The sequence below is a fragment of the Gorilla gorilla genome, chromosome 12, assembly GCF_029281585.2.
Source record: "Gorilla gorilla gorilla isolate KB3781 chromosome 12, NHGRI_mGorGor1-v2.1_pri, whole genome shotgun sequence".
NCBI classification, from domain to species: domain Eukaryota; kingdom Metazoa; phylum Chordata; class Mammalia; order Primates; family Hominidae; genus Gorilla; species Gorilla gorilla.
Window position 1 is genome coordinate 95,994,881 of NC_073236.2, and position 23,597 is coordinate 96,018,477.

The window sequence follows — 23,597 nt, forward strand, 5'->3', positions numbered from 1 at the left end:
TCTTTTTAATGAAAAAAAAATCCAAACAGCAAACTATTAAACACATTTTTAAACAAAGACTCTTTATAAGTTGTGACTAACTTCTCTTGTAAATTGAGAGTTAAAGTCATTTCTAAGCTGTGATAGTATTTGATTTTAAGGGCACACACACACACACACAATCCAGAACATTTAAGACAAATTTTTGGAACACAATCCATTCAACTCACCTATATGAAATATGAAATCATGGGAGAACCAATATTTCTATCTATTTACCTATTTACATATTGTGTGTCAATATGCACACATATGGATTAAAATTACAATTCTCCAAAACAGCTCCCTTTTATATGGATAAAACAAAGCAACACTGAAGACAAAGCATGAATGCAAGAGAAGGAGGTAATAACTACCATTTTCACTGGTACTACACCTCAGCTTTGACAATGAAAACATTAGGTATTTCTTGAAGATTATTCAAAAGATAATGCTCAAAATGGGTTTTGTAAATCATTTATTATGACTGAAAGGGAAGAAAATGATAGGAGACAAATATTACAATTAAACATGTAACATTATTCTCTTGTAACCAATCATAATAACATACTTTGAATTTTTGAATGGCTATATAATTTCCCAGAAAATAAAATTTTCACATCATCAGTTACAGAAAATTGATTTCCTTCCATCAAAATATTTTATCTCTGCTCTATCAAAAATAAATGCCAAGTCTAAGGTACTACACAGTTTAAGCTAAGCCTTCACTACTTGTTTAAATTAGAAGAGTGTGGGGAGGGGCTTACCAAATGATGAATAAACTACTGCCTGAGAATAAAGTCCTCACACATAAGTAACAGCTCTGTCAAGCCTCTGGCTCACCAACTAATTATTAAATGGCTCTCTAGGAACTTAGAAACTCTTCTGTATCCCAGCCAAAAGGCTTCTGAGAGTCATCACAAACGGTTACCAGTTTACTCTCAAAAACAAATTTGCTTATTCAATGGGCAACTGTGGCTCAAAAGATGTAGGGGAAACAGTCAATTGAAATCTATTTTGATGGGGTTTAAAAAATATTCTTTTTGTCATTATCAATAAAGTACAATATTATCTGAGCAATGTATTTCTTAGTTCTGTCCCTTCTAAGGATGCTAATACAGTATGGAACATTTTTAAAAGGCTTAATGTGAGAACAGTACATTGCCACAGGGAGAAGGCAGCAAAGAAGAAAATATGAAGGCTCAGCCAACAAATTAATTCAGCAGCTAACATTTCTCAAATTGGTTAAAAAAAGACAAAGTGATAAATATATGTCCAAAAAATAAATACAAATATTCTATACATAAATAAAATTAAGTATACTCATGATTACCATTACAATTGAATATTTTAATAATATAATTTTCATGCCTTATCACAGTTTCATTTTTATCATGAATATGAACTACACTGTTGTGACACATACTGGAATGCACTGACCACTTACATAACCTAATAAAGTAATGCATTTAAGTACTCTATCAACTAAAATTTAACCTCCTTTGACAGAAGAATTATTTTCTCTTTTCTTTTAAAAAATATTTTTGAGGCTGGGCACGGTGGCTCATGCCTGTAATCCCAGCACTTTGGGAGGCCGAGGTGGGAGGATAGCTTGAACCCAGGAGTTTGAGACTAGGCTGGACAACATAGGGAGATCCTGTCTCTACTAAAAATACAAAAATTAGATGGGCATGGTGGTGCATGCTTCTAGTCCCAGCTATTCAAGAGGCTGAAGTGGGATTGCTTGATCCCGGAAGGTCGAGGCTACAGTGAGCTATGATGGCACCACTGCACTCCAGCCTGGGCAACCAGAGTGAGACCCTGCCTCAAAAAAATAAAATAAAATTTCTGGAGCCAGGTGTGGTGGCTCACACTTGTAATCCCAGCACTTTGGGAGGCTGAGGAGAGAGGATTACTTGAGGCCAGGAGTTCAAGACCAGCCTGGGCAACATAGCAAGACCCTATCTGTGCATACATATGTATGTATGTGTAGGGAATCTATTTTCAAACTATAATTAGAAGGTAATGTGTGAGGAGCAAAGCTTTAAGGATTGTCTTTGTTTTTAAAGATATTATTAACAAAGCAAGGTCAAAATGACCCGGCACCAAATACAGTGAAATGTGGGCAATATTCTTGTGAACCTGGGCAGCACTGACAGCCAAGGAATGTCAGGAATCACCATCTTGTTTTAAATTTTACACTCCAGTGATGTGAAAAGGTGACGGTATACTTTCTAATACCACACAGGAGGCTCAGGTTACCTAATGTTATCCTGCTTTCTCACATAATGATTCATAGAGCCGGAAGATGTACTGCACCTGCTCTGAAAATGTACTCCTCACACCACTCTGCAGCTGTTTCTTATGCTGCATGTTCTACTCCTTTCCAAACACTATATCATTAATTAAAAGCACATTTAGTTATAGCACTTACTATTTTGGCAGTGAACATTTCCAAATAATCAACTGGTTTACCAAATGGGAGTTTGGAATCTCCCATTCTAAAGATTGCCAGAATATTAAAGAGGGGAAAAAAAGAAAAGAAAAGAAAAGCCACATTGCACAATGTGTCTGATGACAAGGAAGAAGGGAGATGGAAAAAATGATGAATTCTTACTCATTTACTCTATAAGAAAATTAGTGTGTTGGCAAATTTTGTGTTTATGTTTTACTGTTAATATTTATTTGAATATTTAAGAATCAAATAAAAGAGCCTAACCCCCTTCATTGTTAAGGTTTGGAATACCGATGTGTGGCTGCCGTGCTGCCAGGTGTAAACGAACTTGTAGGGAGCTGATACAGCCACAGCATGGAGGACAAGGAGTGAATGTTCAGGCTCCCCAGCTTTCAGAGTAAGGTGGGGCCTTTGGTCGGTCTGCTGCTTGACAGAAGAGGCTGGCTTCCCATCATTCTGGCTTGGGGTCCCCGGGTCTGGGCTGAGAGCAGTGCTGGAGCAGAGAGGTGGTGAAATGCTGCCTTTTGCTGATGGAAGTTGTTTATGTAACTGGCGATCAAAAGAGTGATTTCAAGAATCTAAAACAAGGAAAACAGAATTGTTATGCTCCTTAGAAGTTCTCATCACTTCCAGAAGAGAGTAAAGTGTTGGCCACAGGTGAGCTCCATTTGCAAGTGCCCAGGCTACCAGAATTCCCTTCTCTCTAGATCAAACAATGAAGTGCTTACATGTCCAGCACCATCAAGGCAGCCACACGTTTTTTCATCACTTAAACCAGCAGAAAGAGTGAATCTCAAAAACAATCAAATTGAGTGGCATTCTTAGGAAATGTGACAGTCAGTAGTAGAACTCTATCAAATTATCATAAAGCCACATTAGTGAATATATGAATTAAGAAAGTTAGCGTCATAAGAACTCTCTATTTTCACTAAAGACTGAGCGCCCTGATCTGCACTTAATGGTTAGCTGCTTTCACTTAAGTATAGGCTTAATTAAGAAAGACATCTATTTTTTAAAAAAAGCTTCAGATTCCGAAGAAGTAATTTCTTTTATCTGATAACATTAAGACAGCTAAAGTTTTAGGAAAATCACTTTCAATTAGAATTACATGTTAGAATGTAATCCATTTATTTATTGCTTTTACTTAGAGATGTTAAAACTACATAGTTTGTTAAAAGTCGTAAAGGAGCAAGTATGTTTTAATTATAAAATCCCAGTCTTTCCTCTAATGAGTCCATAAAGCAAATAACCCCAAGTGAATAAGATAATGTGTATAAAGTACCAGACAGCAATAACTTAATGCCACAACTATTTATTTTGAATCTTCTATATACCTGGCATTGGGCTAAGTACCCTACAAACTTCCTTCATTTAATTTTTAAGCCAAAAGAAGTAGGGAGTATGTTACCATATTTTTAGACAAAGAAACCAGAGCTTGGAAAGATGATGTAAGTTGGACCCATGTTTGTTTGACTGTAAATAACGTCTGTTTTCCCATCTGGAATGCAGTCTTTGCTGAATAAATGTTTTAATATGAAAACAATTAGCATTGCTTTTTGGCCTTCTGGCTAAGATTAAGTGAAAACAACTAGCACAAAAAAGTTGGCAGAAAGGCTTCTACTCACCTTGGGTTTTGCCATGGCAAAAAGTAATTTCTCTGTTGGTTTGTCCTTTGAATGTGTATTGTTAATGACTACCATAAAGTCATCTTGACAGCCTCCAAAGGTCATTAGACTCTTGTACACATAGCTGACTATTAACCTCTTTAAAGAGAAGAAAAAGTATATATGTTATATGCTCTCACTTCCAAGGAGAGATGAAAAATAATTAATAATATATCTCCATTAAAAGGCAGATATTAATCAATTATGGTATAATACAAAATTATTTTCTAAAATAAAATCTATTATGATCCAAAATAGATAGTAGTGGTACTAATTTTATTTAGGCATCATCTACCTTTACAATGTTGAGTCCGAAACAAGTCACTGCAGAAAAATGAGAAAATATAAGAAAAAAATAAAAAGCATCTATATTCCAGCATCTAGTGGAAAGCCACTGTTAATATTTTTTATATGCCCTTTCATATATCTCTTATATTTATGTTAGGTTAAGCCATATTACTGATACTTTTCATGGTCAAAATGGTCAAGTATTGGTAAATCTACATAGTTCACCTTGATAGATGGATTCTGAAATCCATAAACAGAAATAGTATCATGTATTAACCCTTTGTCACATATGCAGCAAATCTTTTTTTCTAATGTGTTTCCAAAACAATGTAAAAATATAACTTAGGCCGGGCCTGATGGCTCATGCCTGAGGCTGAGGTGGGAGGATCACTTGAGCCTAGCCTGGGCAACATAGGGAGACCCCGTTTCTATGGAAAAAAAAAAAATTAGCCGGGCATGGTAGTACATGCTTGTGGTCCCAGCTACTTGGGAGGCTGAGGCAGGAGGACTGCTTGAGCCCAGGAGGTCAAGGATGCAGGGAGCAGTGATCACACCACTGCACTTCAGTCTGGGCGACAGAATAAGACCCTGCCTCAAAAAAAAAAATCAATAAATCAATAAAATAAAATGTAACTAATATACAGCCTGAAAGGACTCTGCGTATCTAATGATTACCTTGCAAGACCGAGCAGACCATTCCAGGACTGAATGCCTCAGACCCACCTGTGTGTGCTTCCTGGCCTGTCTGGCTACCTCCTGGGAGCTAGGGAGCTAGTTTTCTGAACTAAGGTAACTTAATACTGGTGTATAGGTTTTTTGGTTTGTTTGTTTGTTTGTTTTTACTTTAAGTCACTGATTTTATAATATCTTCAAGTTATCCATTCAAAAACTAAAAGGCACTCAGAAAATATAACCCCTTGAAAAAAAATGTGTGTGTGTTTGTTTTTTAAGCAATTATAAGGGGAAACAGTAACTATAACACAAAAGGATAGTTTGGTTTCCAGAAAATTTTCAGTGATCTTCTGATTATAGTCACAGGATTAGACCTGCCAGGTGAATTTAGTAATTCCTGCTCACCAGATTAAACAAAAAAGAGAATAAAATTGCATTAAATAATTAGACACATGAAATATGATTAAAAAATAATGTAAATTTTGGGTAAATAAATGAACACATATAGATATCATAGTTTGAATTTAAACTATGTGAAAAGTGCTAAGATGCTATATAAATGACATTATAGGAAATTATAGAAATTGTTAAAGAAGCCTTAGTGAAAGTGAACTTAAACTTTGGTAATTAAAGTGCCCACCTTAATGATTTCTTACAGATTTTTATTTTACATAGGAAACAATCTTCTTAACACTTTTAAAAAATAATCATTTCATGAATATAACCATGATTACAATTTAGTCATGGTATCAAGATTTTTCTCATACACAATAAACGACCTGTCTTATCTTGTTTTAAAAGGTTAAATTATAATCATAGCTGTATTTGTAAAATGACTGTTCATGACATAGTATTAGGAAGAATGTTTTCTGGGTAAGAGAAAAATCAGATTAAGATATCATTACCTTCTGTTTACGGTACACTGAGCAATGGAAACAGTTGACTTAATGCAAAACTTGAGCGTTTAAACTTACCATGGAGTTGTATTCTAAGAGGCTTAAACCATCCTCATGTACAGCCAGCCACAAGAAAGTACTTCCAAGTGATGATGGAGTTATGGGCTATGAAGAGGTGAAAATACACTATATTATAAATACTAAGCAAAATTACAGAAATATTTTTCAGTCTAAATGTCATGTAACATTTGCCATTAAACAACAATAATAACAACAAAAATTTATTAAAAATCTCTCCTAGGAAAGAGGCAGGGTGGTATACCGGAGCGAAGAGTGAATTTGGTATTAGGAGACCTCGCTTTGAGACCCAAACCTGCCATATATTAATGTATGCATTTGGATAAACTACTGAATCTGTTTGAGGCTCAATTTCCTCATCTTTAGCATGGGAACAATAATGTTTATATTTTACTTTTCTTCTGTGTCAAGACGTTAATAGTCAACAAAGCTTTTAGGGTTTCTATGATGACCAAAATCCTAATGAAGCAAAATATACTGATATGCTTGATAAGTTGTGTAGTGCTATTACAAGGTAAAAGAGTATTATTATAATTGCACACCTTTCCTGAAAGTTTAAATCTGATATTCAATGTGTAATAAAAACACAATAACAAGAAAATATGAAACTGTGTAATCAATAGTAATTAGAAATATGAAAATTTCCACCGAATTTTTTATTGTAAAAGCTATGAAATTGAATGGGTGTGGTGGCTCTCGCCTGTAATCCTAGCACCTTGGGAAGCTGAGGTGGGTGGATCATCTGAGGCCAGGAGTTCGAGACCAGCCTGTGCAACATGACGAAACCCCATCTCTGCCAAAGACACAAAAATCAGCTGGGCATGGTGGTGCACGCCTGTAATCCGAGCTACTTGGGAGGCTGAGACAGGAGAACAGCTGGAACCTGGGAGGCGCAGGCTGCAGTGAGCTGAGATAGCGCCACTGCACTCCAGCCTGTGTGACAGAGTGAGACTCCATCTAAAAAAAAAAAAAAGCTAAAAGCTACTCCTGGTTCTCATAGAAAAAAAAGGCTATGAAATTATATTAATAAAAAGAATCTCCTACCACTAGAATCCAACTGAAACCCATGAATGTTTTTGAGCAATTAATGATGCTTGTTTGGTTCCATTAACAAATGAAATCCTAAAAAAAATCTTAACTATTTCCCTTAAATTTCACAAAATAATGTCAAGACTATAGATATAAAACTGGAATGAATGTTGGGTTATTTTATATAATAAAACTTGCTAGCATCTCATATATACAAAACCCTGAGTTAGAAACTGTCTACTGAGGGCTGATTTGCAAAGGATAGGGAGAATTCAGTTCAAAAGGATGCCCTTCAACTCTAGTGTCCACTGACAGGTGAATGGATAAACAAAATGTGGTATATATATACATACAGTGGAATGTTATTCTGCCTCAAAAGGGAAGGAAATTTTGACACATGCTACAACATGGATGAACCTTGAAGACATTACACTAAGTGAAATAAGCCAATAACAAAAGCACAAATATTATATGATTTCTCTTACCTGAAGTTCCTAAAGTAGTCAAATGCATATAGACAGAAAGTAGAGTGGCAGTTGCCAGGGCTGGGAGGAGGAGGGAGGACTGGGGAGTTAGCATTTAATGGGTACAGTTTCAGTTTGAGAAAATAAAAAAGTTTTTAGATGAATGGTGGTGACAGCAACACAACAATGAGAATGTACTTAATGCCACAGAACTATACACTTAAAAATGGTTACAATGGGCCAGATGCGGTGGCTCACGCCTATAATCCCAGCACTTTGGGAGGCCGAGGCGGGCGGATCACTTGAGATCAGGAGTTCGAGACTAGTCTGGCCAAAATGGTGAAACCCTGTCTCTACCAAAAATATACAAATTAGCTAAGCGTGGTGGTGTGCGCCTGTAATCCCAGCTACTCAGAAGGCTGAGGCACGAGAATCGCTTGAACCTGGGAGGCGGAAGTTGCAGTGAGCCAAGATTGCGCCACTGCACTCCAGTCTGGGTGACAGAGTGAGACTCCGTCTCAAAAAAAAAAAAAAAAAAAAAAAAGGTTAAAGGGTAAATTTCGTTATGTGTATTTTACCACACACAGAAAACAGGATGCCATGAAGCAACAAAGGAGGTGTCGCTTGTTATAAAGAAAGAAAAGTGAGCAAAAAAGACGCTTGTCATGTAATTTGAAAAGCAATATTATTATTTAATAATATTTTGTGCCAGCAAGCACATTTTATCAGAACAGAAAAGGGTATTTAATATTATTTCCAATGCTGAAGTTAGAATTAAAATCCATGCTGCTCTACAGTTCAAATCTATTCCTTCTAATTTTAAAAAATATACGTTCAACTTCCTGTAAGTACATTAATTTTATAGATGTTTAAGAATACTAACTTTATCATCTTTTTCTTAATTAGTATACAGCTTTCAGTTCCGCTAGAAAAAAATTAATTCTCACCTATCAATAATATAGTCACTCATAGAATCAGAGTTAGAAGATACCTTAGATTTTACTTTTCTAGTCTTTCATTAACAGATGAGGAAAAGTGAGGTCCAGAGAGGTAACCTGACTTGCCCAAAGTTGCACAGCTATTCAGCAATATTTATTAAGTGATAATTATTAATTATGTGCAAAGCACTATAGTAGGTACAAGAGGAAGATTTTAGGATCAGTGAGTTTATAGTTTCAAGGAGCATGCAATTTAATAGTGAGTATAAAACAAACACACAGAAAAATATAACACAAGGCAAGATGTATCTTAAGAGCCTGAGAAAGTACAAAGAGACATGGTTCAACAGAAAGAAAAGGAATCAAAAGGCATAATTTTTCCCTTGGGGAAAGGGCTGGCCATCCCTGGGCAGGGTAGGTCTCCTTCCTCAGTGTTCCTGCAGCAGTCTGTTCATGTGACTCATAGTGATATTTGCCATACAGTGGTTTGTTTATAGGCCTGTTGTTACAAAGTAAAATAGTCCTGGAAGTTCATGTACAATCCATCTGAAACAATAGGTTATGTATCCCTAGAGCTTAGCTCAATGTTTAGCAAACAGAACTTAGTAAATACTAAATAAATGAGCAAATGAGTGACAGAGTAAACATGTGCATGGAAGAATGACTTGAACAGAAGAATGCAGAGTTCAGCTGTGGTTTAGGACTCATGATTCACCTAATGAGTCCAAGAAATGATTTAGGGTGGGAAAAGTTGGGCAGAGAGGAAAAGACAGAGAAGCTTTTCTGCCCTTTCCCTAGTGTCTCTTCATTGTTTTCTTTACATTATTGGATATTTCTTCATTTTTACAAAAGCCAAAGATACTAAGTCTGGGGTAAATCTGGTCAACTATGTACACAAAGGTTTTCATTATGCATCTCTCTCCCATTCTTTCTTACTTTTGCAAGAAACAACTTGGCACCAAAGAATGGCCACTTCCTGGCTACTGTCAAATAAATGCGCACACAGTCAGCAGCACTGTGTCCCCGGAGGGCCATCCATCTGGTTGAGAGTCGCTGGCAAAGCTGCCTAAAAAAAAGAAAAGAACAAAAACAAAAACACTAAAGCAAAAACATAAACAGTGTGTCATAGTCTTAAGATAAAACTCTCCTTGAGCCAATCCTAAGCATAACTGTGATCCCTAGGCATAACCCAGGTAAAGATTTTGTGACTCTCATCACACCACTGTCCATCACTTGTCCTTTCTGGAATATTCCTTTCACCAAATTCTCATACTATTCATCTTTTCGGCATGAACTAGGTACCCCCAGCAGGTCCATTTTTAAAATCTGAATATCTACCATCAAAACTTAGCGTAAATTAGTTTAAAAGATAATTTCTCATGGGAATATTTTCATTTTAAAAGAAAAGTACAGGCCAGCAGTGGCTCACGCCTGTAATCCCAGCATGTTGGGAGGCTGAGGCGGGAGGATCACCTGGGTTCAGGTGTTTAAGACCAGCCTGGCCAACATGGTGAAACCCCGTCTCTACTGAAAATACAAAAATAAGCCAGGCATGATGGCGGGTGCCTGTAATCCCAGCTACTCGGGAGGCTGAGGCAGGAGAATCACTTGAACCCGGGAGGTGGAGGTTGCAGCGAGCCGAGATCACCCCATTGCACTACAGCCTGGGTGACAGAGCAAGACTCTGTCTTAAAAAAAAAAAACAAAAAAAAAACAAGTAGTAGAGCCCAAAGATGAATCCCTGATGGTAGAATTTTAGGTCCTCCCACCCCTGGCTTGGAGAGATGTTAGATGCAAGGTGAAACTTGTCAAATCAAATTACAAAGGCAAGCACTTATTCTACATAGACAAAAGGCTGATCTTAAATGTTTCTATTTTGGAAAAGCTCACGATAAATTGGATTTGCCTCTATTTCTAAATCTAATCGGTTTCTCTTCATATATTCTCTGAAATTGAAACTCCAAATTGAGGTAAATTAGAAACTTTTATATTAAAAAGTCTTTTGTAAGAAGATAGTTTATTTTTATTTCAACTTATTCATAATAGAATATACAAAATATAATTTTTTGGTATCTACTTCATAAAATTAAACATATTATTGGCCAATTTTTTTCTCTTATTTATTATCAGGGTTGTTCTGGACAAGAATGAAAAAGATCAATTAAAAAGTACATCTAAAGCCTTTTTTTTTTTTAAATCAAAGAAAGTTTAAATATAGATTCTAAAGCTTCTGGGCTTATCTTAAAAATATTGGCGGGGCGCAGTGGCTCACGCCTGTAATCCCAGCACTTTCGGAGGCTGAGACAGGCGGTTCATGAGGTCAGGAGATCGAGACCATCCTGGCTAACATGGTGAAACCCCATCTCTACTAAAAATACAATAAATTAGCTGGGCGTGGTGGCGGGCGCCTGTAGTCCCAGCTACTTGGGAGGCTGAGGCGTGAGAATGGCTGTACCCGGGAGGCGGAGCTTGCAGTGAGCCGAGATTGGGCCACTGCACTCCAGCCTGGGCGACAGAGCGAGACTCCGTCTCAAAAAAAAAAAAAAAAAAGAAAGAAAAAAAATCTATAATCTCCTGTGGCTCAATCGTATTAAAAAAATCTTGAGAAAGCTGTCCAAATGTTTTTCACCTTTAAAATTTGAACACAAAAATATTATCAAAAAACTAGTATGACCCTACCCTCTAAAGAGTTACAAAGATTTCCTTACCTTAACTGCTCTTCAGAACAGCCATCTCTATACCTTTTAGGATAAAATTTCTCTATGACTTGCTTTAGAGTTTGATTCACTTTGCACTGATTGGTAACATGCCCTGCTGGAGTTGAGAAAGGTCTTTCAAAATCTCCAATCTCTACCTAATTGGAAATCCAAAAAAGTGAAAATATATTGAAAAGAGTTTTAAGACAGAAAATCAGTTAGTTTTATTTTTTCTAAACATTCTTTTTTAACACATAATACATAAATCTATTTGTCATGATTATGTGATTATGAACTTCATAATCATATGTAGGAATTTTTATAAGTTACATTTGAATTATAATTTTTTTTTTGAGACGGAGTCTCGCTCTGTCACCCAGGCTCATTGCAACCTCTGCCTCCCAGGTTCAAGTGATTCTCCTGCCTCAGCCTCCTGAATAGCTGGGACTACAGGCATATACCATCATGCTTGGCTAATTTTTGTGCTTTTAGTAGAGACGGGGGTTTCACCATGTTGGCCAGGCTGGTCTCGAACTCCTGACCTCAAGTGATCCACCTACCTTGGCCTACCAAAGTGTTGGGATTGCAAGCGTGAGCCAGAGCGACCGCCTGGCTTGAATTCTAATTTTGAAAAAAATCTGTAATTTAAACGTTTGAGTTCCATTTCTACATTAACCTTCCTAGTTTACTATCACCATCTAGCAGTACTTGCTAAAGGTCACTACTTTGTTATTGTCTGCAAGGACAATTTTTCATTTTTAAGGCACTATTTTAATCGCTGATAATAAGATGAAATAGATGTTAAAAATAAAAGGCAACAGACGGGTGTGGTGGCAGGCACCTGGAATCCCAGCTACTCGGGAGGCTGAGGCAGAAGAATCGCTTGAACCCAGGAGGCGGAGGTTGCCGTCAGCCGAGATCATGCCATTGCCCAGCCTGGGTGACAGAGCAAGACTCCATCTCAAAAAAAAAAGTTATAAGAAATTTCAAAAAACTATTAGTTGGACTTTTTGAGGGTCTCTCCTGAATGTAATGGGAGCAAGAACCATATTCTCATTACTTTGTTCCTAGATTTTCTCCATGTTATTGTGTTCATACTCTCATTCTACTAGCATTAATCCTGGGAATAGAGTCCTTCCCAGGATATACAGTTGTGTTCGCAACCACAGTTTATACTTTATTGGAGCATGAAGTTCAAGGTAGGGAGTATTAAGGGAATGTTGAGGCTGGAGGGGCAGGCAGAGTTCAGATCTTGAAAGTCCTTGCATGTAAACAAGGAATGACAGAGCTAGATTCACATTTTTGCTGTCTCTCTATCCCAGTTACTAGTGCTGCCTAATAAAGCTCCATGCACAGGTGACATTGTGCCAGTTTCCAGGCTCAGCCCTTAAGAAAACAGCAGTTTCCACCTCTTGTCTATCTTCTGGGACATTGTTGCTGTCACCCATTCACCATTCTTGGAGGAAGCACAAGCAGTCATATACATGAAGAGACCACGTGTAAGGTGCTCCAGCTGACAGTCCCAGCAGAAGTCCCCACAAACAGCCGGCATCAATCAGCCACCAGACATGACTGAAGGAGCCTTCAAATGATTCCAGCCCTCAGCCATAGAGTGACAACTGGCTCTCAAGCTATGTCAGCTGATACCACCGGAAGCAGAGACACACACTGTCCCTTCACATCCCTGCCCAAATTACTGTCTTAAGTAGCTGAGTTTTGGAGTCATTTGTTATGTAGCAATAGATAAGTGGAAAAAATCCCTCTAGCATTTGTGTGAAGGATAAATTTGTGAGGGACCAGACCAGAGAAAGGCACACTACTTAGGAGCCTGCTGCAGGACAGCAGGCAGTATCAGACAATGATCCGAACCTTAGCAACAGAAGTCAGCATACAGAGGAGAGAACAGACTAAAACATCCCTAAGAGTTCACACTCACAGGATGTGGTGACTGGTGGAAAAGGGCCAAAGTGAGGGAAGAGTCATGATAATTCCCAGGTGTGAAGCTTGTTTGGGGGACCGGGTGGAGGCAGTATCATAAAGAGGAGACAGAATGTGAACACAGAGGAGGGACGATGATTAGTTTGGTTTTCAATATGCTGATTTTGGCTGGGCGCGGTGGCTCACGCCTGTAATCCTAGCACTTTGGGAGACCAAGGCAGGTGGATCACTTGAGGTCAGGAGTCCGAGACTAGCCTGGCCAACATGGTGAAACCCCGTCTCTACTAAAAATACGAAAATTAGCAGAGCGTGGTGGTGAGTGCCTATAATCCCAGCTACTAGGGAGGCTGAGGCAGGAGAATCGCTTGAACCCGGGAGGTGGGGGTTACAGTGAGCCGAGATTGTGCCACTTCACTCCAGCTTGGGCAAAAGAGGGAAACTCTGTCTCAAAAAAAAAAAAAAAAAAAAAAAAAGTTGATTTTAAGGAGCCCATAAAAAAACTACGAACTGAAGAAAAAAGATCTGGGAAACACTGGCATAGGTGGTGCATAGAATAAAAAGAATGATTGAGATGTCCTGGGACAGAGTGTAGCGTGAAGAGCCATAGGCCAAAGACCCTGGGGAATCTAGGCCTTGGTCCAGATGCCATATGACAGAGTTGCTTTAACATTTTCCTTAATTAACCTAGGCAAAGACTTGGGTGTGGTTCAGACTATGGGTTGCACCTTATGACCATTCTCTCCTTCTTCTTAAGAAAAACCTTAAATTTAGCTGGGCACACTGCCACCCCGCTGAGACCACATTCCCCGGACTCCCTGGTAGGTAGTAGGCAAGGCCATGTGACTAAATTCTGATGGGAGAGACATGAATGGAGGCGTTCTATGCAGCTGCTGAGAAGTTTTCTCAAGTGCGGGAGGGCATGCCCTTTTCAGCCCTTCCCCCACCCTGAAGCCCAGAACACTGACATTAGCTGGCACTCTGGCAGACTCCCAGGACCATGGTGATGACACCCTAGGGATGGCAGAAGAGAAAACAGGATAAAGCCCATGCCCCTAATGGCTTCACAGAGGTGCCAGGATGCCTCTCTCTCTATGTGAGCGCTAAATATACTTCTATTCTGATTAAGTCAGTATTAATTTGTGTGTGTGTGTGTATATGTGTGTGTGTGTGTGTGTGTGTGTGTGTGTGTGTGTAGAAGATTGAACTTAATCCTAGCTGATACAATAGGCAAATAAAAGAAAGTGCTCTAGCCTTTTCAAGGACTTACTCCTATTAGACTACCAAACGATTGCAGCATGGCATCTTCAAGCCCACAGCTCTACACCCCAATTCCTTTATTAAATACAAAGCCTAGAGATATATTTTCAAAATAATTAAGAAACTGGGTTCTCTTTATGGAATACTGTCTCATTCTACATCATTGCAATTGTCAGCAGTTTAGAGGCAAACTATAATTATAGTGCCTGTAATTTTTAAGGTGCTAATTGTAGCAAAATGAATGTAAAGAATTACTGAAGTATATTATTTTACATTTAATTCAGTGTAGAAATTAGTATCTTATTATTTCAATAGATTACTCCATATAACATGGAAGTTACCTGAGATAAAAGAGCTGCCATTTCTAATGCCAGATCCTTGTTCAGAGGAAAAAGTCCATTTATGATTTGATCATTTGTCTGATACATTAACAGCAACTTTTCTCTATCAGTCTCTCCACGAGCTTGCACTGAGAAATATAGTCTGTAAAAAAAAAAGAGTAAATTTCTCATTAAATTATATTCTTACAAGGAAATAAAGTAAAGATAAATCCAGAGGACTGAGACGGGGTTGTTTCAACACAGTACTCTAAGTGGTATGAACTTAGACTACTACTGTCAATGACTTCCGTTTCTGTTCTATTTAGTACTTTCTGCAAAATAAGAAAAACTGCTTTGAGGTTGAAGTTGAGAAGTGCTGGAGGTGACGTTGAATCACATTAAATGTCAATTGTCTAAATACACCAATGAAAAGACAGAGATTGTCAGAGTGGATAAAATATAAAACCCAACTATATGGTGCTTATAAGAAATCCACTGTAAATATAAATAAAAATATATAAGTAGAAGTAAAGGGATGAAGCAATTTTTTAGGCCTTGAAACACCAAATCCTTAAATGTTCCTGAGGAAGGACCTAAGACATCAAGCGAAATTAAATATGCCCTCGCTTGCAAGGAATGTATGATACAGGCCTTTATTTCAATGGGCTGTATAAACCCAGTCTTCAAAACCCTCATGATCCTTCCTGAATACCTTGGACACAGCACGGAAAAGGAAGTGAAGGTTTCAACTCAAAACCACCCCCAAATCAACATCAAATAAGGGGAGGGGGAGAAGGTGAGTTTTCTCTGGGAATCTGAAATATAATATTTATAGATTTAAGTGTGTTTTGACTTTTTGGCCACAATCTGATAAGCAGCTTTAGGGGCTCAAAAATAGTTTACATGTTATCACTATTACTCACTGAAACACAACATGGCTTTTGTCTGCCTAGGGGGGTCTTCATCAAATCAGTGACTCTCTTTATTTATTCACTGTGTCATTTATTCATAAGTGAGATTTGTGGGGCTCTGACTTCAGGCTGCAGATCAGGCACAGGTGCTGTAACGGCTCTAAATGCTGTGACAATGGGGTGGGTGAGCAACATCTTGACACACCTGAATACTGCCATGACAACACAGTGGCTGGAAAAGAGAGATTTAGATACAGTAGCTGTTAGGTGTGTGCTCAATTTGGCTATAACTTTGCATTTTCAGCCTTTTCTTCCCCCTACACACTTGTGGGAGAGGACACACCCCTATCATTTACAGTATCTCTCCCAGTAATTCTCTCAAACAGCAGGGAAGGGGAGGGCAGCAGGTCTGAATCTCTGGGCAAGCATGGGTGGGTGTACTTTGAAAAGCTCCTCCTACCCCATGATTCTATTCATTCTTTCCTCTCTACCCAGTTTACAAATCAGAAAAATCCTAAGATCCATTTTAATCTATGATGACTACACAAAGACAAATAATGCAGGATTATATTGTTAAACTGGTAGTAGAATATGGCTGGGCAACAGAAACAGATGCCAAGTCCAAAATGATATCAGCAAAGCCGTATAAAACAAAGAGAAGAAAATTTAAGATGAAAGCCTTTCTTTTTGGCATGCTTACATTTGTATGCATAGCTTATTCTCCCTACTTGAAGTTAGGAAGTATATCATACTCATCACTGTAATCCACTAGAGTTTAGCTAAGTGTTACCACTGGAAGTTTTGGTAATATGGCTAAGGGGAGAAAAAGAACCAAATGGCTACAGGCAAAAAGAGCTTAAGTGCATTTTCTCTTATTCCCAGCAGGCAACACAATTGAGCCTGACAGGGGAAAAGGAAGTATCATTAGCAAAAAAAAAAAAAAAAAAAAAAGAGAGAGAGAGAAACAATACTGGACATGAACCATGGGCTCAAATCCCTAAAGAAACAGTTTTGGCTCCAATAGCTATCCAGGGATTTGGGGAGAATTTGAAGAGGAACAAAAATGACCAAGAAGTCATAAAAATCAAATCCATGGAGCTTGAATAGGAAAGGCACTAGAGGAATGTGATCTAAGCCTCTCACAATATGGCCAGTTTCAGCTGCTTCCAAATCCTAAAGAGGCCTGCAGCAGACAGAATGGGCTTCCATGACAGCAGGCAAGGCTTAGATTAGCTCACAGGGGTATTCCCAAATCTCCACCTCCTCATTGGACACCCAGGAAGCTGAATACTGTGGGATGGAAATCGCGTCACTGTGGACCAGTACCGCTACACAAATACACTGCTTCCAAATTCAGCAGGGCTCTCAGCACCACTGGGCGATTCTTTTGCTTGCCCTCAACTGGATCCATATTCATTCTTCAGAGCATTTATTTCCTACTGTTGCCCTTCCCATCCTCTTGTAAACTTACTGGGGGGACAGCCTGCAAGCTCTCTCTGTTCACCCTTCCTTCACTCTTCAGTCCACCATGGTCTACTGGTTATACTCTACTAAAAATGCAATTGTTCTCTTCCTGCCTCAGTGGCGTCCAACTTCCAGTCATCTGCTCAGAAGTCACCACTCTGCAAAGTCTTCCTCTATGTCCCTACAACCTCTTGTACCTATGCGTCATACTCATGGTAATGACAAATATCTACTAAGCATTTACTATGTGGCAGGCTCTGAACCAAGTGCTTTACAATTGCCAACATTTAATCCTTCAGACAACCCTAGAGGTGGGAGTCGTTTTGACCTCCGTTTCACATACAGGGTACCTGAGGCACAGAGATGTTAAGTGACTTGCTCAGGGCCACATAGTAAGTGGTAGAGCCAGGATTCTAACCCAGGCAGTCTGTCTCCAGCCCATGTTCTTCACTCCTGTGCTACATTCTTCCTGTTACAGCACTGATTGCATTGCTAAGACTTCATGTCTGCCTCTCCCTATAAACTGGAAGATTCTAAAGGGCAAGGAAACTCTATTCACCTTGGAATTCCCAAGGCTTCAAACAAGGCTTGGCACTGGTAGATGGCATGAATGGACAAATAAATGGTATGTGAGAATTGCTAAGTACAGGAATTATTTGCCAAAAATCCTGAAGAATTCCCTTTCATAGTCTTAGGCAAGTGACTTAACTCTCTAAAGCTTCAGTTACCTCATCTGTGAGATGTAAATAATAATAGTACCTCAAAGGGTTGTAAGGATTATATAAGAATGCATACTGAGAGTTAAGAATAGGGCCTGATGTTAGGTAAATGTTCAACAAATGAGGGTTAGTAGTAGTAGTAGGAGTACCAGTAGTAGTATGCCCCAGAGGTCTCTGGAATCATGAGAGTCTGTCTCTCTTTTTTTTTTTTTTGAGACAGAGTCTCGCTCTGTCACCCAGACTGGAATGCAGTGGCATGCAGTGGCACAATTTGGCTCACTGCAACCTCTGCCTCCTGGGTTCATGCGATTCTCCTGCCCCAGCCTCCCATGTAGCCGGGACTACAGGCACATGCCACCATGCCCAGCTAATTTTTGTATTTTTAGTAGAGACGGGGTTTCACCCCGTGTTGGCCAGGCTGGTCTTGAACTCCTCACCTCAGGTGATCCGCCTGCCTAGGATCCCAAAGTGCTGGAATTACAGGCGTGAGCCACGGTGCCTGGTCCACATGAGAGTCTCTTGATCCTGGAATTTTTTTTGGTGTGAACATAGCTAGGAGAAATGGGATAAACTCCATTTCTTGGCTTAAACTTCTGGCTATGGCCAGTTTTGTTTTGTTAAAAACATGCCTTGGCTCTTAAAATTTCAAAAACACAGTGAGAAATCAAATTAAATAAGAAGCTTAACTATGAATAGAATTTAAATGTTAGTTGCCAACGGTTGTCTATGAGAACAAGTTCAAAACCTGTTAATTAGATCTTTCATACCTGAATCTAAATAATTAAAATTCCATCACTTGTTAAGTATCCATTTAAAATTCCATGATAAAGAGAATTGATATTTTAGCTTTGTTTGTTACCCTGCTGCTTGGCAGATGAAGAATCAGGTCCTTGGCTGTGTGACAGGTCACAGCAAGGTTCCCTCCTAACTGTATCACTAGAAATTAGGGCTCATTGTCTAAGCTACTTATAAACACCGGCAAAGCACGGCCATGTTTAGAAACATTACTTTCTCATAGCTGTGGCTGTCCAGCCATTTCAGAGTTCTGTTAAAAATCAAGCCTTTCAGTTGAGTTAATTTTTTTCCTGCTGTCAAAGACATTGTCATGAGGTTTTACTTTTAAACAAGGTAATCATCATCTGTTATTCACAATTCTGTCTTTTAAAAAAAAATTTTTGAAGAGATTTATTCTGAGCCAAATATGTGTGACCATGGCCTGTGACACAGCCCTCAGGAGGTCCTGAGAACATGTGCCCAAGGTGGTCGGGGAGCTGCTTGGTTTTATGCATTTTAGGGAGGCTGAGACTTCAATCAAATAACTTAAGAAATCTATTGGTTTGGTCTAGGAAGGCAGAACAACTTGAAGTGAGGACTCCACAACCTCTTATGGCAACCCAGACATTCCTTTCTATTGATTCCAGGTCTTTGGATAAACTCAACCAATTGTCAACCAAAAAAATTTTATTCACGACTCTCTTTGTCCTTCCTTGTGATGTTTGTTAGACTTGAAGCATTATTTTTACCTGTCTTTCATATCCAAATTTTATCCAAATTTCACTTCAGTTCCAATCATAGCCATCATACTCAGAGTTGGTATGTATTAAGCATTTACAAGGTTTAGATTATTAGGAATAGTCTTGGCTGGGCGCAGTGGCTCATGCCTGTAATCCCAGCACTTTGGGAGGCTGAGGCGGGCAGATCACCTGAGGTCAGGAGTTTGATACCAGCCTGGCCAACATGGTGAAACCCTGTCTCTACTAAAAATACAAAAATTAGCTGGGCATGGTGGCAGGCGCCTGTAATCCCAGCTATTTGGGAGGCTGAAGCAGGAGAATCGCTTGAACCTGGGAGGCAAAGGTTGCAGTAAGCTGAGATCGCGCCATTGCACTCCAGCCTGGGCAGCAAGAGTGAAGTTCTGTCTCAAAAAAAAAAAAGAATGCCTGAACCTCTTCTCCATAAATGTCTTTGGCAGGCCAGGTCCAGGAGCTGGCTCCTTCCACAAAAGCTGAGGACAAGAGGCAGGGGCAGTGATGAGGACCGTTAGGTCAGTGCTTCTCAAAACCCAGCACGTGTAAGAATTATCTGGAGAGCTGTCAAAACAGGGACTCCTGGGCTCCACCCCCAGAAATTCTGACTCAGTGGGTCTGAAGTGGGGCCTAATGATTTGCATTTCTAACATGTTCCACGTGGTCCTGAGGCTGCTAGTGTTGGGCCCACGTTGGGAACTACTGCTCCACATTAAACAGAACTACAATAATAATCTAGAAGGTCCAAATATTCTAGCCTGCTGTCCTTCCCAGCCACCAAAGGGCCATTGATACCTTGATAAAGTTTGCCCTCAAGGGAAACAGGTCCCTCCAGGGGTGAAGCCTATTAGATTTCCAATGTCTATGCAATATTGCTTATCTCTAGGAATGCATGATTTTAAAATCTTAGATACCAAAGATTAATAGTCACTTTCTTATTACTTGAACCTCTGGCAAATGATCACAGCTCATGAGCCCCTGAATAAAGAAGCACAAGTGTTCACAACCACCATTTATTCAGATCAACAGAGTCTGTTCAAATACTGGGTGGCCCTTTAAGTTGCCAACTGGATGAGAGAAGAGTCCAAAATATGAATGTGCCATATTTATTTAACTGTTCTCCCTATTAATAAACATGTGAGTGTCTGTCCCAAGTTTTTAACAAAAACATTGACAAAGAATATGACAAAAACATGACAAGGAAGATACTGTGACATACTGGAATACTCTGCCCACTTATCTGGGTATTTCTGTGGGATAGACTATTAGAACAAGAAATTTTAAAGTGGATCAAAATTACATTCTTTATGTTGTACAGTGCCTTCAATTCTTACATTCCAATTTTAAGTCTGAACATCTTCCAAAAAGAGACCTCTGAGTACCACTCCAATAATTCTACCAGGCTCTGGGTCTGACATTTTATAGATTCCTTAATTTACAGGGTATAAGACTCAAATAAAACCAACAAAATACCATTATTTTGTTATAATTAATGTGAACTGGTCAGTTAACAGTGTTTATTAAGTACTACCTTTTGCTAATACATGAAAGAAATGAAAATATTTAAAAAGAAAGAAAGGAAATCTGGGTCCTGACTACATGCCAAAGTACATTACCATTTTATCTGTAGAGAAAGTGTGTGCTCCGGCTTCTCCGGCATTTTCTCAATTCCTGACACAAGCTAAGCAGCCTCCGTCTACAGGCCTTTGAACATTCTTTTCTATGCATTTTGATGTTCCCACTCCCATCTCCCTCTGAAATTGGTATAAACATCATTTCCTCAAAGAAGCCTCCCGAGGTCTCCCGTCTAGGTCAGGCTCACTGTTGTGTGCCCTCACAGTACCTCTCTCTCCCTTCAGAGAACATACTGTGTCATTACACACTCATTAGAGTGATGATATGCCCAACAATAGTCTTCCTCACTAACCCATAGATTCCAAAAGATCAGGGACTGGGTCTGTCTGTATTTATTACAATTTTATTTATAGCATCCAGCTAAGTGATAGGCCTTACAGTTGAAGCTCGGTGAACACCGAGAGAGAGAGAGAGAGAGAGAGAGGGAGAGAGAGAGAGAGACAGAAAGAAAGAGAAAAATGAGAATGAAAGACTGAGAAGGAATAAATATGAGTATAAAGAATATATGACTTCCAAAAGACTGAGGCAAACATACGACATAGGTATCTCCTCTTTTTTTTTTTGAGACGGAGTCTCACTTTGTCATCCAGGCTGGAGTGCAGTGGTGCAATCTTGGCTCACTGCAAGCTCCGCCTCCCGGGTTCATGCCATTCTCCTGCCTCAGCCTCCCAAGTAGCTGGGACTACAGGTGCCCGCCACCACGCCCGGCTAATTTTTTGTATTTTTAGTAGAGATGGGGTTTCACCATATTGGCCAGGATGGTCTCGATCTCCTGAACTCGTGATCCACCTGCCTCAGCCTCCCAAAGAAACATAGGTATCTCTTCTTACTACTGATCTGTAGTAGGGTATTGAAGTATTCAGTCTTTATGAAAAATGTAATAATACTGTTAAAGGAAATTATGAAAGTGAAAAATGCATCCTTGTATCAACTACTCTAAGAGAGCAGCTATTTTTTTCTGTAGTTTTTCTGATTGTGTGTGTGTGTGTGTGTGTGTGTATTTTTTGTTTGTTTTGAGACAGGGTTTCACTCTGTTGCCCAGGCTGGAGTGTGGAGTGCAGTGGCACAATCACGGCTCACTGCAGTCTCAACCTCCTGGGCTCAGGTGATTCTCCCACCTCAGCTGTCTGAGTAGCTGAGATTACAGGCACATGCCACCATGCCTGGCTAATTTTTGTATTTTTAGTAGAGGCGGGGTTTTGCCATGTTGGCTCCCAAAGTGTTGGTCTTGAACTCCTGACCTCAGGTGATCTGCCCACCTTGGCCTCCCAAAGTGCTGGGATTATAGGCGTGAGCCACCGTGCTCAGCTGAGACCTAGTGTTTCTGATGTTTGTCTAAAAGCATATTTTTATAAAATATAATTCTTTATGACATTAAGAGACTAGAATTAGAAACAAAATTTTATGTGACAAGGTTTTTTTCCTATAGAAACAGAGTTACCATTTATAGAAAGACAAACTTACAAATAAATAACTTTTAAGGCATTCAATAGAAAGGTAAATAGTAGGTGCATTATTTGAACATATTGTATACTCATACTTTGGCATCTGGATGCAGTATTACACACCTGTTTTTGTATGTCAGACGAACAGTCCTTGTACCTTCACATTTTCCAGGCTGCTGTTCTTTGGAAGCCTGTTCCCATTTGGAAATAATGTCACAAATCTAGAAAGGAAGTGGAAAACTGAGATTTACAGTACTTTTCAAATCAACATTTTTTGAAGACAAGTGTGCTGCAGACTGAAATTTTTCAATTAATATGATCAAACCAAATATACTCGAGCTTTTTGTTTTCAGCCTCTGTGCGGCTCCGAGTTTAGTACGTAATTATAAATTGCTATTTGGTCCACTTATCCTTTTGGACACACATTAACTTTGGACTGTGGCCATGCATTTTTTACTCAAAAAGGAATCGTAATGTAGTACTGCCTGAAACTGGAAACAAGAAGATTCCAGGGATTTTTCCATGATTTGGTCACTGAAGAAGCAAGTTTTTCACCTTCCGAGTTCAAAAAGATTTTAATAACTAAAGTTATACCAAAGAAATCTGACATATAATTTATGGAAAGAGTCTAGACCCAGGTCTAGCTATTTGATTTTGGGTAACTCATTTCCCTCTCTAGGCCTCAGTTTTCTCATTTGCAAAATAAGTGCAGTTTCTCTAAGGTCCCTTGTGGTTCTATAATTCTATTTATTTATTTATTTTTTAAATTGAGATGGAGTCTCACTCTGTCATCCAGGCTGAAGTACAGCGGCACGATCTCGGCTCACTACAACCTCCGCCTCCTGGGTTCAAGTGATTCTCCTGCCTCAGCCTCCCAAGTAGCTGAGACTACAGGCACCCGCCGCCATCCTGGCTAATTTTTTTGTATTTTTAGTAGAAACGGCGTTTCACCACATTGATCAGGCTGGTCTTGAACTCCTGACCTCAAATGATCTGCCTGCCTTGGCCTCCCAAAGTGCTGGGACTACAGGCGTGAGCCACCACACTCGACCTAATTCTATATATATTATTGCCATTACTAAATGGAAGCTCTATTAAAGTTATTTTACTATGATCTGGAAAAGATTCTTTTAAAATCCCTCCCTTTTCATTTCCACAGGTCTGTTTTCTTTCTTTCTTCCTTT

The 23,597-nt window shown here is 39.2% G+C and overlaps 1 protein-coding gene across 1 annotated transcript in view; it reads right to left on the reverse strand.

Annotated features, from left to right (window-relative positions):
• Window positions 1-479: 479 nt before the first annotated feature.
• PLEKHH2 (pleckstrin homology, MyTH4 and FERM domain containing H2) overlaps window positions 480-23,597 on the reverse strand; it is a 131,990-nt gene continuing 108,872 nt past the window's right edge. The window contains exons 24-30 of the mRNA XM_019021569.4: window positions 22,537-22,634; window positions 14,735-14,876; window positions 11,211-11,356; window positions 9,439-9,568; window positions 6,072-6,158; window positions 4,099-4,236; window positions 480-3,051 (exon numbers count right to left, since the gene is read on the reverse strand). Of these exons, the coding sequence (XP_018877114.4) occupies window positions 2,866-3,051; window positions 4,099-4,236; window positions 6,072-6,158; window positions 9,439-9,568; window positions 11,211-11,356; window positions 14,735-14,876; window positions 22,537-22,634 (927 nt within the window). The 3' untranslated portion in view covers window positions 480-2,865. The remainder of the gene's footprint in view (window positions 3,052-4,098; window positions 4,237-6,071; window positions 6,159-9,438; window positions 9,569-11,210; window positions 11,357-14,734; window positions 14,877-22,536; window positions 22,635-23,597) is intronic.